At 43.7% G+C, this 19043-nt stretch overlaps 1 protein-coding gene across 3 annotated transcripts in view; it reads left to right on the plus strand.

Annotated features, from left to right (window-relative positions):
- The first annotated feature begins 13911 nt into the window (after positions 1-13911).
- The window catches only part of PDE3B (phosphodiesterase 3B), a 264706-nt gene continuing 259574 nt past the window's right edge, over positions 13912-19043 (plus strand). For 2 of the 3 annotated variants that reach the window (XM_006126299.5, XM_089778647.1), the window contains exon 1: positions 13913-15547. In XM_006126299.5, coding sequence (XP_006126361.3) covers positions 14585-15547 — 963 coding nt within the window. In that variant the 5' untranslated portion in view covers positions 13913-14584. Of the gene's footprint in view, positions 15548-19043 lie in introns of all 3 variants that reach the window. The other variant, XM_089778646.1, reaches the window with a different exon arrangement.

Raw genomic sequence — 19043 nt, forward strand, 5'->3', positions numbered from 1 at the left:
GAGAGAGAATGGGTTACTGTTCCCAAGGAGCTGCTTCAGGTAAGTGCTGCCTAGAGATTGCACCCTTGAGGCCCTCTCCCCCGCACCAATCTCCAAGCCTTAAGCTCTTTCCCACCATCCAAATCTCTTAATCTCTGCTTGGTGCATCCTCCTGCACCCCAAAAGCCTCCCCCCAGCCTCCCTCTAGTCTGCACCCCTTGCCACTGCCACAACTCCCTGCCCAAGCCGTAATCCCTCTTTTGCTCCCCAACTCCCTACTTCCCAGCCCAGAGTATCCTCCTGCACCCCAAAGATTTATACCCCCAGCCAGAACCCTCAGCCCCCCACCATACATCCCAGATCCAGATCCAGTGGAGAGCCACCTCCTGCTCTCCAAACTCTCTGTCTCAGCCTGGAGTACCTTCAGCTCCTCATTTCTGGCCCCACCCCAGAGCCTGCACCCCCAGCCAGAGCCCTCACTGACTCCTGTACTCCAGCCTTCAATTTTGTGAGCGTTCATGGCCCTTCATACAATTTCCATACTAAGATGTGTCCCTCAGGCCAAAAGGTTTGCTCATCTCAGTGTAAAGATTCCTTAGTTATAGTTACAGTCCAACATTTTCTAAAGTTAGTGTAATTACAGAGTCCTAGAAATGTAGGGCTGGATGGGACCTCAAGGCATCATCTTGTTCATCTCCCCATGCTGAGGCAGAACCAGGTAAACACAGACCACCCCCAACTAAGATGTTTGTCTAACTTGTTTTTAAAATCCTCCAGTGATGAGTATTGTGCAGCCTCTTTTGGAACCCTATTTCAGAACTTCACAGTTAGAAAGTTTTTCCTAATATCTTTGGGTACGTCTACACTGCATCCCTAGTTCGAACTAGGGATGCAAATGGAGACAACCAAAGTAGTTAATGAAGCGGGGATTTAAATATCCCGTGCTCCATTAACATGATCTCGCCGGCGTGCTAGTTCGAATCACAGCTGATTCGAACCAGGAAGTGCGCGCCGGGACGCGTTAGTTCGGACTAAAGCCCTTAGTCCGAACTAATGTTACTCCTCAAAAAATGAGGAGTAACATTAGTTCGGACTAAGGGCTTTAGTCCGAAATAACGCGTCCCGGTGCGCACTTCCTTTGGTCGAATCAGCTGTGATTCGAACTAGCGCGCCGGCGAGATCATGTTAATGGAGCGCGGGATATTTAAATCCCCGCTTCATTAACTACTTCGGTTGTCTCCATTTGCATCCCTAGTTCGAACTAGGGATGCAGTGTAGACGTACCCTCTCTTGCTTCATATTCAGCCAATTACTTTTTGTCCTGCCTTGTATATGAAGAACAAGTGATCTGTATTCTCTTTATATCAGCCCTTAACATATTTGACAGCTGTTATCAGGTCTTTCCTTAGTCTTCTTTTCACATGACTAAACATGCCCAGTTTTTCACATTCTTCATAGATTGTTCTCTGAAATCTTTTTTCTTACTACCTGGTAGATTCTCTCTAGCTTGCCCACATCTATCTTAAAGTGTAACATCCAAAATTGGACACTGTATTCCAGCTGAGGCTTCACTACTGCCAAGTTGAGAGGAACAATTACCTCCAGTATCTTACAGACAAGACCATAGGTAATATACCCCAGAATTATATTTACTATTTTTTGCAACTGCTTCATGTTGGATCATATTCAGTTTGGAATCCAATATAATCCCAGTTCTTTTTCTGCAATACTACTGCTTAGCCATTTATTCACTATTTTGTATTTGTGCATTTGATTTTTCCTTTTCCATATGTAATACTTTGCACTTATTGTTACTGAATGTTAAACACATCTTGTTTATTTCAGATAAATTCTCCAATTTTTCAAGATTGTTTGAAATTCCGACCCTGTCCTCCAAAATGCTTGCAACCTTGCCCACTTTGTGTCATCCACAAATTTTATTAGCATAATCTCCACTGCACATGTTTCTTAACACATTTCTGAATAGAAACATTTTAATTTGTTTGAATGCTGATCATGTATGATGATTTGTTGGGATGCTTTGTTGGGTTTGAAAAGGAAGCATTTCTGGATGCTGATGAAAATCATAATAATTAGAAATGCATATTAGTTATTCCAGCAAAGCAGAGCATAAAGTATTCAGAACATAAATTAGGATGATTCCTAGAGAGTATTTGTAAGCTCCCTTGAATTGTCAGATTTCCTTTATTTAAATGATGGGAATGCTGCTTTTCTTTTTGGGTACGTCTACACTACAGCGCTAATTCGAACTAACTAATTCGAACTAACGCATCTAGAACTAAAAACTAGTTCGAATTTGCAAAACGCTAATTCGAACTAGTGCGTCCACACTGATTGGACGCAGGGGCGCATTTAAGGGCGGCTGAAACTGGTTCTGGCAGGGCATCAGGTCAGTAGTTGCGTTGTGTGGCTGCTCTCTGAGGCTATCTGAGACTTGTGCTTAAAGGGATCCCCCTGGACAGCCGGTTCTCAGCTTTTCCTGCTTGCTTGCCAACCTCGCTGAGGGATAGCAAATCGTTGGTCTCTGTGCCCGTCTGTGTCGGTGCTTCCCTTCGGGGCCGCCGCCGCAGGTGGCAACATGGAGCCAGAGCTCGCCCTGCACTTCTGGTGCACTTTCTGGACTTGCTGCTGCAAGCCTGCCAGCAATGGCTCGAGGCTGCCTGGCACCACCTGGTGCACGTCAGCCCCCTGCCTCTCCACCTGGCCGCACTGGGGGCCGTGGAGGAGCCGTGGCAGCGCCCCGGCACCAGCGTGCCCTGCCGCGTCTGGCGTCTGGACACCAGCACCGACTGGTGGGACCGCATCGTCCTGGAGCGCTGGGAAGACCGACAGTAGACCCAGAATTTCAGGATGAGGAGGGACACCTTCCTGGAGCTCTGTGAGTGGCTCGCCCCTGCTCTGCGCAGAAGGGACACTCACATGAGGCCCGCCATCCCCCTCCAGAAGCGGGTGGCCATTGCCCTCTGGAAGCTCTCCACACCGGACAGCTACCAATCCGTCGGGAACCAGTTCGGCGTGGGGAGATCCACCGTCGGAGCGGTGCTCATGCAGGTATGGCACTCGTCGGCCACTGCGCCGGGAGGGAGGGGGGCTGCAAGGAGGGGATGGGCCGCCCCAGGGACAAAGGGGGGGCAGGAGGAGGCAAAAGCGCCCCGCACCGGAGGGGTTGGTCTGTCCCAGCCGTACTACACGCCGCCCGGGGGGGGTTGCTTCCGGGAGTGGGGCGCGGGGCACTGCCAGGGCACGAATGCTCCCAGCCACCCAGGCACCCCACTGATTGGCGCTTTGCTGTGTCTCTCTCCGCAGGTGGTCAAGGCCATCAACCGGGTGCTGCTCCGCAGGGTGGTCCGCCTTGCCGACCCGGACGCCATCATCCGGGGATTCGGCGCCCTTGGCTTCCCCAACTGTGGGGGGGCCATCGACGGGACGCACATCCCCATCCATGCCCCGGAACACCAGGGGTCCCGGTACGTCAACCACAAGGGGTACTTCTCCGTGATCCTGCAGGCCGTGTGTGACCACCGGGGACAGTTCACGGACATTAATGTGGGCTGGTCCGGCAAAGCACACGATGCCCGGGTGTACCACAACTCCTCCGTGTGCCAGCGGCTGCAGGCCGGGACCTTCTTCCCCGACCGCCACATCAGGGTCGGGGACGTGGACATGCCCGTGTGCCTGGTGGGGGATGCACCCTACCCACTGCAGCCGTGGCTGATGAAGCCCTACACGGGGCACCTCAATCCCTCCCACCAGGCCTTCAATGCCAGGCTGAGCAGGGCCCGCATCGTGGTGGAGGGGGCCTTCGGGCGACTGAAAGCCCACTTTCGATGCCTCCTCACCCATCTGGACCTGGCCGAGCACAACATCCCTCCCGTGGTGGCAGCATGTTGTGTGCTCCACAATTTATGTGAGAGAAAGAGGGAGGCTTTCCTGCCAGCCTGGATGGCTGAGGCTGACCGCATGGCTGGCCACTACGGTCAGCCCTGCACCGCTGCTGTCCAGGAAGCCCAGCGGGGGGCCGTCCGGATCCAGGAAGCCCTGCGGGAGAGCTTCCTGGTGGAGGAGGAGGACTGACCTCTCCCTGCATGCCCCACTAGGGCCTTCTTCCACCATACCCCCTTCCCCTTTCCCCTCCCTACCTACTGTCGCGTTCCTGTGGCTAATGCGGAGATCGTGGACATTGGAGGCTTCCCCCCAAACCTCGATGAGGTCCACGATCTCCGCACTAGACCACGCTGGCAGGGTCCTGGGAGCCGCCAGGCTGGTCCCGGGAAGAGGGGGAGGTCTGGGTGTCATTGGGTGGCTGGCTCATGGGTGTCAGCTGCTGGGTGTGCTGGCACGGGTGCTGGCAGCCTTGCAACTGGCACAAACTGTGTAGCCAGCCCATGGCCCTTTAAGGGGTCCGGGGCCAGGAGGGGGGCAGTAGAGTTTGCCTGGTGTTGGCCAGAGTGGCCACCAGGGCAAGCTGGGAAGGGCTAGCCTCCCACTAGTTCGAATTAAGGGTCTACACAGCCCTTAATTTGAACTAGTAAATTCAAACTAGGCTAAATCCTCGTGAAATGAGGATTACCTAGTTCGAACTAAGCGCTCCGTTAGTTCGAATTAAATTCGAACTAACGGAGCACTAGTGTAGCGCCTATGGAAGTTAGTTCGAACTAACGTCCGTTAGTTCGAACTAACTTTGTAGTGTAGACATACCCTGTCTCTTTACTAGGTTTGCATGCATAAAAGATGTGTGCCTTGATATGGGGAAGGAGTGTTTTAATAAATCAAAGAAAATATATCTTTTATGCAGAAAATCGATTCCACGCTTTCAGTGTTAAAGAAAGCAAACATACCAAATATATACTTTTTTTTTAATGAATGGAGTCATTTATTTAGGACTCCACAGTGAGTAAACTATGCAAAATGAGGGAACATAAAACTTAGATTAAGGCCAGCCTTTACTAAGATTATCTGATATTTGACAGTTTATTTTAAATAGAAAAAAGTGTAAAATTTACAGCTCTAATTTGAATTCACACTTTAAACAGTCCTCAAAGTATGTCACTCAGTTCCTTTGGTATTTGGATAATCCCCAGATGCACGGCTGCTTCTAGAGTTTTTGTATATCAAACAATGAAGGTAGTGTTTGATGATTTTAAATCCCAGAGGCTATCTGCATCTATATGAACTACATTTGGAAAACGGCTAAATTTTAGTAAGCCTCACAACAATAATGGTGTATAACAGAATGGCTAGGAAGAGTAATTTTTGGACATTATCTTCTATAAGTTAACCAATAATTCACATGAAAGTCTAATTACTATAGGAACTTCTTAATTATTACTAGTGACAGGAAAATTATAAATTACTGATTTTTACAAATTAGCAAGTAAGTGAATAAACTATAATAAAGAAAGGTTAAATATGACCACATAATTAAATATGCTTTGTTCCCTATTTTGCCAGTCATCGCTCAGTATTAATTATAATATATCATAATATTCTAGAATATTTGTTTTATAAACAAAATGAAATTTTAGTAATATGAACAAACCTACAGTCCCTATCTTGTACGTACAGTCCCTATCTTGTACGTAACCCGGGGACTGCCTGTATATAAGGCAATTCAGGGCACCAATCATTGCCTCATATTTCACTCTAGTTGAACAGCTTTGCACTGAAGTCTTAACTATTCGTAGCTGTCTCAGGGTGTGTCTACACAACAGGCTTAACTCAAAATAAGCTATGCAAACTGAGCTACATCAATTGCGTAGCTTATTTTGAAATAGCTTATTTCAAAATTGGGAGTGTCTACACAGCACTTATTTTGAAATAGAGCACCCTTCCTCCAACTTCCCTTACTCCTCCCTCATACAATGAGGGTTACAGGAGTCGGAGTAAGAAGTCCGACTTACAGCTGATGTGTGTTGTAGCCTTCTAACAATGGTGGAGTTATCCCTTCTAAGGCTACAACATACTTCAGCTGTCAGCAGTGCAGGGCTGCACCAGAATTTCAGGCAGTATCAAAAACTGCACCAGACAGATCAGCTACTTGAAGTTACATTCAGCAATGGAGAACTTCTACACCAGAGTCACCTATAGTTTCATGCAGAGTTTTTAAATTTTAGTATGTGATGTAGCAAAGGTGTGATGACACAGTACAGACTTCCACAACCTTCCTTTCAATACTCTTCAGTCTTGACAGATCTGGATCCCGATCTTCAAGGAGAAAAATTGGCCTTTAAGGATATGCTTCTTCATAGTACTTTTTTTTACCAATTGTAGCATATTATGAGGCAATGAAAACATTAAGGCACTTCAATGTTTTACAGGCATAACTGAATGAAAGTAAATCAGCCAGATATAATACCTGCATTAGGCAAGAATGTGCTAAAACATGGGACAGATCCTCAACTGCTATAGATCAGCACAGAACTAATACACCACAGCTGAGGATATGGCCTAAGATAATGTCAAGCACATTAATTTTGAGTTATTCTGACAAACTTCAAGGCAGCGTGGAGTACCTGGACACATCTTAATTTGGATTTAAGAGAAAAACAGGAAAAATATGGAGGAGGAAGAGAGGCTGATAGCATAGCACCACAACACTTATTTTTTCCGTTGGATTGCTGAGTTGTGCTTTTATGGAATAGAATAATGAATCAGATACTCCCATAGCAAGAAAGACCAAGGCAAACAGGAATTTTAGAGGAGACAAAGTAGATACAGGTATTCTAGCTAGATTTAATCTTCAGCATTACTTATAAATGAATTCCATGAAATGTTTCCAGTATAATTTGAAACTGTAATTTCATTTTACAAATTAAAGAATGAATCACCAAAGTAGTATTACCATGGTTTCTCATATCTAACAACAATTCATGACAAGTGCAGAGTTAATAATTAAACAATTCAAAATACAGAAAACTCTTTCAGACTCAAGCTATGTAACGTGCAAGCAAATAAATGCAGTCATCTCTTCTACATTGGGTTAAGTCTACTTATATGATTTTCTAAAAGTAGTAGCCTGACAAACATTTCACTGCTACAGCCACAATTACTTTTCAGTTTTTTGCTATCAAGTATTTATACATCTTTATTCTCCAAGTGAGCTCCAGAGCAGAAGACGCATCAGACATAATTAAATGAGCATTTTAGATGGGATTAAGAGTGAACTATGGAATTTGGATGTCCCCTTTGCCTTAGTTTTAATTAAGTTAGAGCTCCAACTTCATCAGCTTTGAAAAAAATCTCAGCCTAAGAATTTTTATTAAGCAGTGTCTTCTGAACAACATTGAATGAAGTCATTTATGGATAGTTTATATAGTTCTAGATAATTATAGTGTGTTATGTTTAACAAAATCTTTCATTAAGACAAATTGAAAGTAAGTATTACAGAGGTTTAAGGGACCCAGAGGCCATCTATAACTTAACTCAGCATAGTCATGACAATGGGTTCATTGGTTCTGTTTACCTAAAGGAAGAAGACTGAAAAAAAAAATCAGATATTTGTCCAGCTCTTCTTGGGATAACCAAGCTATATCTAGACTGCCACCTCTTGAGGAAGAGAATATGCAAATGAGGTGAAGTGGTGACTATCGCTGTGCCTCATTTACATACTTAATGAGCCACCATTTTTGCCGAAGGGGCTTTGGAGAACTCTAACAAGGCTCACTTTTTTTTCCCTATCAGGACTTGGTTTTCCCTCTATTTACTATCATTTGACCAGGTCACATGCTGTCAGGTAGAGGGCCACAGTCAGAATGCTAAGGCAAAGGAACAAGACAGGCCCAGAACCAGGCCTGAAGTTCAGAACCAGAGAGTCCACATACCAGAAACAAAAGTTGAGACAGCAGTCAGAGCCAAGGATTAGAGCTAGATTACCTAGAATCAGGAAAGGCAGGATCAAAGCTGGTTCTGAAGTCCAAGCAGGGCTAGGCCAGTACCAGAACAAGACTAGGTGTAAAACAGAATCAGGTGGAAGCCATGGAGGAATAAAGCAGGAGTAGAGCTTGAAGAGAAAAAACACAGGAGAGGGGCATAGTGTATGGGCAGAGAAAGTATAGGCACTGAACAACTAGTGGACTACTGTTCCTAGGCATAATGATTGGTCTGTTTGCTTCCTCAGCAAAGCAGGAAGGGCAGTCCACCAGGTAGCCTAGCTGACTCATTAAGGGTGTCAGCAATATTGAGCCCACTCCTGGCCTTACTCTTGACACCAAGGGTATGCCTACACAGTAGCGCTATTTTGGTATAACATCCATGTTAGGGTTATTCCCCACTCTGGCACTCCGAATGCAGAAGATGGGGGTTCACAAAGGACCTTAAATACCTTGCCTCTATAGACTGCCTACAAAAACTCCAGAGTCTCAGATGCACTGTCTCTGAGAAAAAAAAAAAAAAAGCTGCCGCTGTCAAGTGATTTTTTTTATTAAGAAATCAAAAGATATACTTGATAAAGCATACGTGGTGGGCTAGATGTTGTAGAGCAACTGAGTAAAACAAATTAAAACACAGAGAAAATCTCTGGGAATAACTCTTAAATAGTGAATGAGGGAGGAAAGGCATGGATTCACACAGAGAAGTTTAAACCAAACAACCATAATAAAGAAAAATACCGATTGCGATTAGATGCACTTTTCCCTCTACTCACAATCTGTGCTGATTCACACTTCAAGGCCCAGATCATTCTCATGTCTAATATTTCTTATAGGCATGGTGATTATAGAATAACTATGAGCCGCCATTGTGACATGGCCGTGAAAAAGGCTAATACGATCTTGGGATGTATTAGGCGAGGTATTTCCAGTAGGGATAAGGAGGTGTTAGTGCGATTATACAAGGCATTGGTGAGACCCCATTTGGGATACTGTGTGCAGTTCTGGTCTCCCATGTTTAAGAAGGATGAATTCAAACTGGAACAGGTACAAAGAAGGGCCACTAGGATGATCCGAGGAATGGAAAACCTGTCTTATGAAAGGAGACTCAAGGAGCTTGGCTTGTTTACCTTAACCAAAAGAAGGCTCAGGAGGGGACATGACTGCACTTTTAAAATATATTAGAGGGATAAATACCAGGGAGGGAGAGGAATTATTTAAGCTTAATACCAATGTGGACACAAGAACAAATGGATATAAGTTGGCTAGTAGGAAGTTTAGACTTGAGATTAGACGAAGGTTTCTAATCATTAGAGGAGTGAGGTTCTGGAACGGCCTTCCAAGGGAAGTAGTGGGGGCAAAAGATCTATCTGGTTTCAAGATTAAACTAGATGGTTTTATGAAGGGGATGGTTTGATGAGAGAACATGATCTTGGTAACTAATTGATCATCCATTATCAGTGGGAAATAGGTCAATGGAGGTATGATAGGAGTTACTATAGAGAACTTTCTGGGTGTCTGGCTGATGAGACTTGTCCACATGCTCAGGGTTTAGCTGATCGCCATATTTGGGGTCGGGAAGGAATTTTCCTCCAGGGTAGATTGGCAGAGGCCCTGGAGGTTTTTCGCCTTCCTCTGTAGCATGGGGTACAGATCACAGCTAGAGGATTCTCTGCATCTTGGGGTCTTCAAAGTATTTGAAGGCTTCAGTATCTGAGATATAGGTGAGAGGATTATTCTGGGAGGGGTGGGTGAGATTCTGTGGCCTGCACTGTGCAGGGGGTTGGACTAGATGATCATAATGGTCCCTTCTGACCTTAAAGTCTATGAGTCTATAATTCTGATTACTGCATCTGCCCCCTCCAGCCCTCAACTTAGAATCACACAAAGAGAGCAGGCAAGGTATCTAAATACAATTCAAATTTCAGCACTGTATCCCCATTGGTTCTTCTGGCCCCCTGCCAGCATGCTTGGTACCTACCTGAGTTTATCCCCTTAGTCATTGGGTGCTGGCCAGCACTTCCCTTATCCATTACAGTCTATTATCCCAAAATAATGTTGTGCATATCTTAACAGCACACCCATTATTTCAAAATACATTTGAAATAATGGGCATATTATTCCGGCTTCCTATAAACCTTGCTGCATGAGGAATCATGAAGACGCTGGAATAGTGCTCTATTTCAAAATTTGGCACTGTGTAGACAACGCCAAATGTCTAAATAAGCTATTTCGAAATAAGTTACCAATTTGCATAGCTCAAATTGTGTAGTTTATTTTGAGCTTCGCGCAATGGTAGACATGCCCTGACACAGTTTTCTTCTCCCTTCTGCTCAGAGAAACTGACAATTTTTCGTTGGTAGAAACAGCACAACTGTTTGTGTCAAGCCTTTTCCTTCTTAGAAACTTCTCAGGAGTTTTCTTTAGCTCCCTCTCTATAGGGAACAACTCGCTCTGGGAGATCTTATTCAGTTAGCTGGTGCTACCAGAGCCTTCCTCACTCCAAACATTGAGAACTCCTGTGGTCTGTTTCACAACTCACAGCCAACCTTGCTTACTCCTAGTCACATAAGCCCCTTCAATCAGGTGCACCTTCAGGAGACTACACCGAGCCAGGGTGACTGGCCTTTAGGGAGCAAAGGCTCCACAGTAGGTATGCTGAGCTGCAGCTGTGTTTAAAAGAATAGAACATGCTGTTACATGGAATTAAGTGTGAGATCATCAAAAACACCTATCTAAAATTAGCTGGAGGGTGAACTTTAAGTATTAGCTAGCTATTCAATAAGCAATGCCTTGTGTGTGCTACCAGGTAATATAGGCCTGAAAACATATTTAGGTGTACTTAGGTCTCTGCCCGCAAGTTATCTACATTCTGAGGCAGATGGCTCCATAGGTTACCTACAGACTAACCACAAAATCTGTCTCAGTACATACTCTGAAAAATTATGCTGAATAAGCAAGAATTGGTACACTTGCAAAGAACAATTTAAGATTTGCAAAACCTGATACTGATAAGTACAAAAAACTCCAGGTGTTTGGAGTTGTAATTTTTTAAATCTCTCTTCTAAATGATTAACAATTGTAATAACTCAGCTTATCTTTACTTATTTTTGTACAAAATGTCATTAACACAAGAGCAACAATGTGGCTGAGCTAGTACTTTTAATTGGACCAACTTCTGTTGGTGAGACAGACAAACTTCTGAGTTTAATAAATGATTACTAAAGTTTACTAAACGCAGTAGCTTGTCTCTCATAAACAGCAGTTGGTCTAACAAAAAACAAACTAGGGGAAAATAGGTAGCAGAATGGCTAAATCACATATGAGGTCTGAGACAAAACAGCTCAAGGCAGATGACTATCTACCTTATAATCTTTAGCCTAGTGCACAGGATACTTATGCAGAAGTGGGAAATTCTGCCTCCCTCTAACAAAGAGAAGGGAGTTTGAATAAAGATCAGCCACCTATAAGGTGAGTGCCCTAACCACCCCTCTATGGAATATTCTGATTAAAGACAATCTCAATTGAAGTTGAGATTGAGGTTGTTCTACTTCAATTAAGTAATCAAATCATAAACTATGAATTGGGCAAGTGAAAGTGTTGAATAATTCTGTAGCCTTGGTGTTAGGGCACCTCATTTATAAGGTAACTAAGTCCTATTCAGATTCTTTGTGCAAATAAATTTCACTGTAATCAAGTTTAATTATTCCATAGATACATCTAATAGTTACAGAACAAGCTCATACAAACATATAAGTTAAAGTAATTTAGACAGCATAATAAATAAAATGTTTATTTCAGAAAGAGTGCATTTCCATGAGTGTCTACTTAAAACTGAATTAAATGAAACATAATATTGAAGAATACCTGTACAGTAAGAATGTAGTACCTATTCACTTTATAATATTAACTACTACTACAATATTAACTACATCTACATTTATGTAGATGCTTAACTTTACTTGTGCGTATTCTTACTGATGTTAATAGGACTACCCACCTGAGTAAAGCTAAATGCAAAAATACACCATTGAATAGATGTGTATTCAGGGAAAGTATTTTCCCCTTGTTTTTAAAATGATTTCTCATATGGATTTTAAAGAATATACTGATAGCATGTATACTAGCACAAGATTTTAAGTCATTCTTTCAAGGAAACTTTGAGCGTTGGACTAGAAAAGCTATGGCACAAGAATACTAAACTTCCATCAGCTTGATATGCTTTCTGGAAAGCAAAGGGTTGCTTCTTTTAATTTCCTTATGAACTCTAGTTACTCTAAAAGTACAAATATATTTTAAAGATGTTAATGTGCTGTTTGCTATTTTTGATTAAGACAGTAAATATCAGTTTCTTGCCTCGGATGTATTTTCTAAATTTGAAACTCTCATTTGATTACACTGAATGCTGTTGTAGAACTCTTCAATACTGTCAGTAATTCTGCTAGATGACTCTTGAGCATATTATTGAGTTAGGCCCTTATTCTGTAAACACTACTTCTGTGTACAGAACATACCCAGGGATTTGTATGAGTGAGTCCTAAGGCCTTGTCTGATCACATAAATCACACTGATTTAATGAATGGAGCTAAATTGGCACAACTTCTGTGTGTAGACAAGACAAAATTTTAAAAGTATTTAGTAATCTGCCCTTGTGCTTTTGAAAATTCCAGTAGATGCCTGCCGGTACTTTTTAGTTGCCAAATACTTAATCTTGCCCTAAAAGCAATTAATGATTCCATTCACTTCAGAAGGACTAGTCATGTAAGTAAGTCAGTTGGTACTGGGCCCTAAATCTGTCCTTTCCATTTCCAAGAATTTAATTTGCAAGATAATGTACATACCGGTAACTTTCACTCAGAGGCACACATCTATGACTTAACTATAATATCAATATTTTTAAAAGGCATGTAATCTATAGACCTATACTATGAATACTTCTGACTGCACACTTTGCTGAATATATATTTAAGTCAAAGTGATTTCCCCAAAATTAAGAAAACATAATACCATTAAAGACTGAGTTGAGTCATAATTGTTTATTTAAAAAAATCCCTTTTCTCCTACCCGTAAGTACCACCAAGGCCCTGATTTTGCTAGTTATTACATCTGGTCAGATCTCTGTGTTTGTGCAAAGCTCCAATTATAGGATTAGGGCCATAGTACAACCAATGGGAGTTAAATGGGTGTAAAGCTAAGCACATGTGTAAATGCTTCCAGGATGAGGTAAAAAAAATTACTCACATAAGATACAGAATCCAAGTCCTTACTATTATAGTGTTTAATTATAAAATATTACCATAGCTAAATTACTGAAGGTTATAGAAAAGTTTCACAGTCATCTAAAAAAGAACTCAAAAGATCCCAGACCACAATTATCACGGGCAGTTTGCTCAGAGGATGTTTGGCATTAAGTGGAAAAGAAAAGTGATTATAGATACCTCAAGCAGTTATTGTTTGTGGCTTCTAGGTACTACAGTAGTGATGGGGAAATATGAAATTTTTAAAAGTAAATAATTAAGCAAACTGTGTATTGTGGCTCTTCCAGGCAGGTGTAACAGTTCAGTCTGACCTGAATAGATATATGTAAACATTATGACAAACCCGAAAAAAAACCCAAGGGAAAGTCTAAGCCAAACTACTTTTCTATAAGAACACGCTGGTGACAGTTAAAAGGAGGAAAAGCATCTAATTCTCTTTATATGGATGCCCGCTATTTCCGAGAGCCCATAGATTTTAAAGCAACTGCGTACTACTTTCCCACTACCTCTGCAAATATCTGAATGGGGCAAAAAACCAAACCAAAACAAACCCAACCCTTCCCGCCCCCCCAAAAAACCCACCCGTTGAGGGTGTTAAAAGACTAGAAACACCTCCAGGTCCTGCTGGGAGTGCGGCACGCAAGCAGAGGCGGGAGAGAAGATAATGTTCAAAAGCAAGAAGAGTAAAACTGGGCCCCTCGGCCCACTTCGCTCCAGACGCGGCGGGGCCAACAGTGGCTGGCTGAGTATTCCGCCTAGATCTTATAAGGGCGCGAACTTCCCGCAGCCCAGGGGGCACGGGTACTAACTGACTCTGTCAGCGGGGGGATCCCGGACCATGGGATCAGCAGGCAGGGGCCCAGTCTGAGGCCGAGTTAGGAGCCGCGCACACGGCCGGTGCCAGAGTTGGGAGTTACTGAGTGGGGGGAAGGGAGTCCACGGCTGTAGTGAGGGGCTGCCCGCTAGGCGCTGTAACCACGCCCCCCGGGGCCTCACGCACTCGATTCCCCCCCATCGCACAGGAGCTGGCCGAACGTGGGGCTGCGCGCGAGCTGTGCTCCTGTTTCCTCGGCCCAGCAGGCCAGCGACCGCTACTGTGCGGCGGCCGTTAAACTCCAACCGCTCTTTCGGCGCGTGCCGCCGCTTCCGCGCACGCCGTGTGCAGCTGCAGCTGGAGGGCTCCGTCCCGTTCCCCCTCCCGCTCTGGGGTTCTGCCAGGCGCCCTTGCAGCCGGCGGGCGCGGGGAGGCGACAGCGAGTCCCTGCATAGCCGATCCGACTCGGAGAGACTTTTACCTTCTCTCGCTTTTCCCTTCGTTACCCACCATGCTCCGGACTCCGGCGCTCAGTAAGGGAAAGGAGCCCGCGACGGACCCGAGAGTTTTCCCCCGGCGGAGATGAGGGAGGCAGCGCCGGGCAGCGGGCGAAGGAGTTGACTAGACCCTGCTCCCGCCAGACCACCATGAGGGAAGAGAGAGAAGCCGCCGCCTCCCACCACGGACCCAGCAAACTCTCCCAGCCGCCGCCGAAGGACGGCGGTGGGGTGGCTGCTCCGCTGGCTCGCCACGGCAGCGGGCCGGAGAGCCTGAGGAACGGCTACGTGAAGGGCTGCGTGACTCCCCTCAGGCAGGACCCGCCGCGGGGCTTCCTCTCCCTGCTCCTGCTCCCCGCCACCTCGTCCCGGGCTCTGCTCAGCCTGGGCGCCCTGGCCGCCTTTGTCCTCTCGCTCCTGCTCTCCTACGGCAGGGGCAACCCCCCGGCGCTGCGCACCCTGCTAGGACTGTCCCACTGCCTCAGCCCCCTCTTCAGCATCGCCTGTGCCTTCTTCTTCCTCACCTGCTACCTGGCCCGGGCCAAGCGCGAGGAGCCCGGCGGCGGCACCAGCCTCTGGTGGCTGCTGGCTCTGCCCCTCTGCTGTTACTCGGGGGACATCGTGGCGCTGCAGTGGCTGTTATCCGCGGAAGGGCCCCGGGACTCGCCGCAGGGCCCCGCCGAGCTGCAGATGGTGGCGGGCAGGCTGCTGACCGTGCTGGGCTCGGTGGCGGCGCTGACCCTGCTGCAGAGCACCCTCAAGCTCCGCCGAAGCCTCCTGGTCTTGGTCTTCTCCAGCCTGGTCTGGCTGGTCTCGCTCACTAGCCTCAGCTCGCTGCCCCCAACCCTCAGACCGCTGCTGGCCGGCTCGGTCGGGATGGCCGGCTGCCTCCTGGCACTGCTGGCTTGGCAGCGCGGCATCTTCACTGCTCAGAGCCGTGGAGAGCAGCCCCAGCATCACCACGCGCGGCTCCCCTGCGTGGAGGAGAAAGTGCCTGTGATCAGACCCAGGAGGAGGTCTAGCTGTGTGTCCTTAGGAGAAACGCCAGCCAGCTACTACGGTAGTGGCAAAATGTCCAGGAGACCTTCGTTGCCTTGTATTTCCAGAGAACAGGTAGGTCTCCCAGAACTGAGCGGGGCGGGGGAATGTAGCGCTGGTGGGGAAGGGGGAGAGGAAAGCAAGCTTAAAAACTTTCAGAGACGAACCAGTGCAAGTGTCTAACTTTGTGTAAGTGCGCGCGCTCCCATTAGATACTGGCACGTGTTTGCAGGAGGGCAGTGTCAAGATTTCCTTAGCGGTAATAAGTGGAGAAATAAGGCGTTGGGCGCATATTGGTTCATCTCTGCGTTTGTGGGAGATCATTCTTCTGTGCATCCCTTAACATTGAATTTGTAATTCGACTCAGTTATTCCCTGCAGCGTACAAGGGCTTGCACATTGTGTATGTGTATGAGGTTGGCAGACCTTACTTGTGTAAAGATAACCTTAAGCACGACCCTTTTAGGTATCAGATGACATTATTATGAGTATAATTAATAATAGTTTTGACTGGCATTTTAAAGCACTAAGCCGCTGTTTCGCCTTCTGAGAGACTACGAACGAAACTTTCCAGTTGCACAGCAGTTTGTTTCTTTCCACCTTCTTTGAGCTGGTGTGACTTCAAGTACCGGGGAAAAATCAGACTTTTGAAGATATTACTTCCAACTAGTTGACATTTTTCTGTACATGGTGAATGTCTCTCTTTCTACTAAGTTAATGTAGTTGCTTCTCAACTAAATTAGGAACCAAGGTTAGAGAACTGTTGAATCAAGTCTGGAAGGATGCATAAAACGTTCAGGTGTTTTTCTTTAAGGCAAGTCTTGCTCTTTTCTACTTTGGGCAAAACTCTGTGCAGTGTAAATCTTTACTGCAAGCTCCGTGTGGGAGTTGAGTCTGTTTGTATCTTGGAAATTACACGTGAACTCTAGGAACACTGGGTTATGCTGCTGATGGAATTGGCCCGGGGCTGCTTGAAGTGGAAAATCATCCCGTCAAAGAACGAAGAATACAAGTTTTTTTTTAAATAAACCCATAAACGAAGCCTGGCTTATAAGACAAGAAAACATTGTTACAGAAAATTCCGTCTATTGCTGCATCTGAGATTCAGAGGCTCCAAATAAACTAAGCTTGTCTAGTTTTGCATTCGTGTGTATTTCCTAATGCATCTGGTGCAATTGTTTCCCAGAGCTCCCTCCCCTACTGTAATTTATTAGGTGAGTCTGAAGCCAAGCAGGGAAAGATGAGCCAAGCTGAGAGAAATCCTTGACTTGGACATTTACATTGCAGAGGAATACATCATTAGTCGGTTTAGAAATATGTTCACATTTTGAGGTTCTTTATCAATGTAATAGGTTCATTTAAAGTTCAAATTAAATGTTTTAGAAACAGTTTTATGTAGGCAGTTTTAAGCTGTAAATTGGTAATATTCATAATGTGAATGAGGATTTCATACCTGTGTCATACCTTTCAAATATATAAGGAATATAATGTAGTTTTCTTGTTCGACCCTCTTTTTTGTTCTAGTTAAATAGTAAATGTAGTACTTGACTTCAGTTGAGTAGCTTCTGTGTCCACAGGAATATCTGCAGTATAGGAAGCATACAATATGCTAATAAGTTTTTGAATTTTTTTTATAGATGGCAAAGTATATTAGTTTTAATGTAGTTTGGCAAATACTGCCTTAGGTATTCAGCTGACTTTCTAGAAGTTTCTGTAAACTTTGAGCCAAACTAGATATGTAGTGTTTGAAAACCATGATAAATATCAACCTTAGTAAAATACACTGAATGTTTAACAAATGTTGAAGTCATGGGTGTTGGTAAACAGTATAATTGCTCATAGGTATTCAGATTTTGATGTTTTCCATTTCCAGAAAAGTAAATAAGAGCAGTATATTGTAGCCCTTTACTTTCCTATATTTTTAAGGAGTAGATTATGCTTTATGGTAAATCTTTTTCATTAAGTAAATAGTTATTAACAGATATCTTTCATACATTTGGAGTACTTTGATTTAGAAATACTATACAGGTGGAAGTGTATTTTTATCAATGCTGGAGTAAAGACAAAGCAGTGAAATTTCTTACTTTGCATTTGACTCAGAGAAGATGGTCCTTGCAAAGTTAATAAAATGTCAAATGCATTCACTTTAAAAAAAAAAATCAATACTTTGAGATTTTATCTGAAATTTAAAAAACACTGTATGCTTATTTGAATGTTTTTGCAACAGAGCCATTATTGAAACAGAAGTAAAAAATTGAATTAAAATGTAAACTTATTTTTGGAATATCATTGTCTCTTAAAGAATTGTGTTTATTAATAAAAATCAATAATATACATTTTTGCAATATTAACATTTTCAAGTAGTTAATTTACATTAATACGTATGAGTAGTGTTTAAAAAGTTCAGAGGAATACAAAGAATGTAGTATAAACCCACAATGGTATGAATGTGCTTTAGTAGTCTTGAGAGGGCTAAGTTACTATGGTGATGTGTTTTGTAAGAATATTAATGTAATATACTGAAATTATATACGTTTCAGGAAAGTAAAGGAAAGTAAAACTGCAAAGAGTTGACAGAGTCTGGAAAAAATAGTGAATAGTTGTCTGACAACTTGTGTTCTAATTAATTGGTAAAATCCTACGAGAAAATAATTGTATTGAGTTCATATTCTGTTTCTCTTTCCAGTAGTAGGCAAATCTAAAACTAGGGAAGAGGTCTGTGTACGTTGCGGGATGGAGAAACAGCTTCTTGTGTATGTTCTTCTCCAACAGAGATCATTTTGAGAGTCTCTGGCTGCACTGGAAGCTGGAACAGGCCCTATGAATCTGATTCTGTAAATTCTTGCTAACTTGAGTAACCCATGTAGTAAATGTCTGCAGGATCAGGGTCTATTTTGTTCAAGTATGGGAACTAAACTGCTAAAATGCGCTTTAAAATTGCATATGCTTTTGCCATTTGACAATGAATATCCATGCTGTCTCTAGATATCCTATTCTACAGCTTTTTGTCTCCTGCATCTATTGTAAACTCCGCTAACAATTCAATTCTGAAAAGCTGACAACTCATGTACTTGTTTTCCTAATTTAAAATACGCTATACTGAAAAGGTTTATTTTTAGAAAACACAAAACTTAAACTTGGTTATAAAAATAAATTCAAATCCGCAAAAGGGTAGCTACATGGTTAATTTTAAGTCTAAGTTTCAAATAAGCACAGCTTTTTCAAACATTTCAAGCTCTGAACATGTTAGTTTTTCTAACCTTCATTGAAATAAATTAAACATTTAAAAATGTGCACTTCATGTAACTACTTCTGTGTTCATTTTGAAACCAGCATTACATTCATTATTTCTTGTTTAGTGTGATAAAAAATATTTACAGAACAAGCAATCAAAACAGTTCCTGCCCTCGTGATATTAATCTGGTAGTGTAGTTCTACTCTCACTGAAGTCAAAGGGAGTTTTATCTTGTCCTTTATGGGAGTAATATCAGTCCCAAAGAAGGGCTGATCTTACAATTCTTTACAGGACCACTCTCATGAATGTTAAAGGGACTGGTTGCCTGAATATAGTA

This window comes from Pelodiscus sinensis, chromosome 5 (genome assembly GCF_052426305.1).
Source record: "Pelodiscus sinensis isolate ZL-2025 chromosome 5, ASM5242630v1, whole genome shotgun sequence".
Lineage (NCBI taxonomy): Eukaryota > Metazoa > Chordata > Testudines > Trionychidae > Pelodiscus > Pelodiscus sinensis.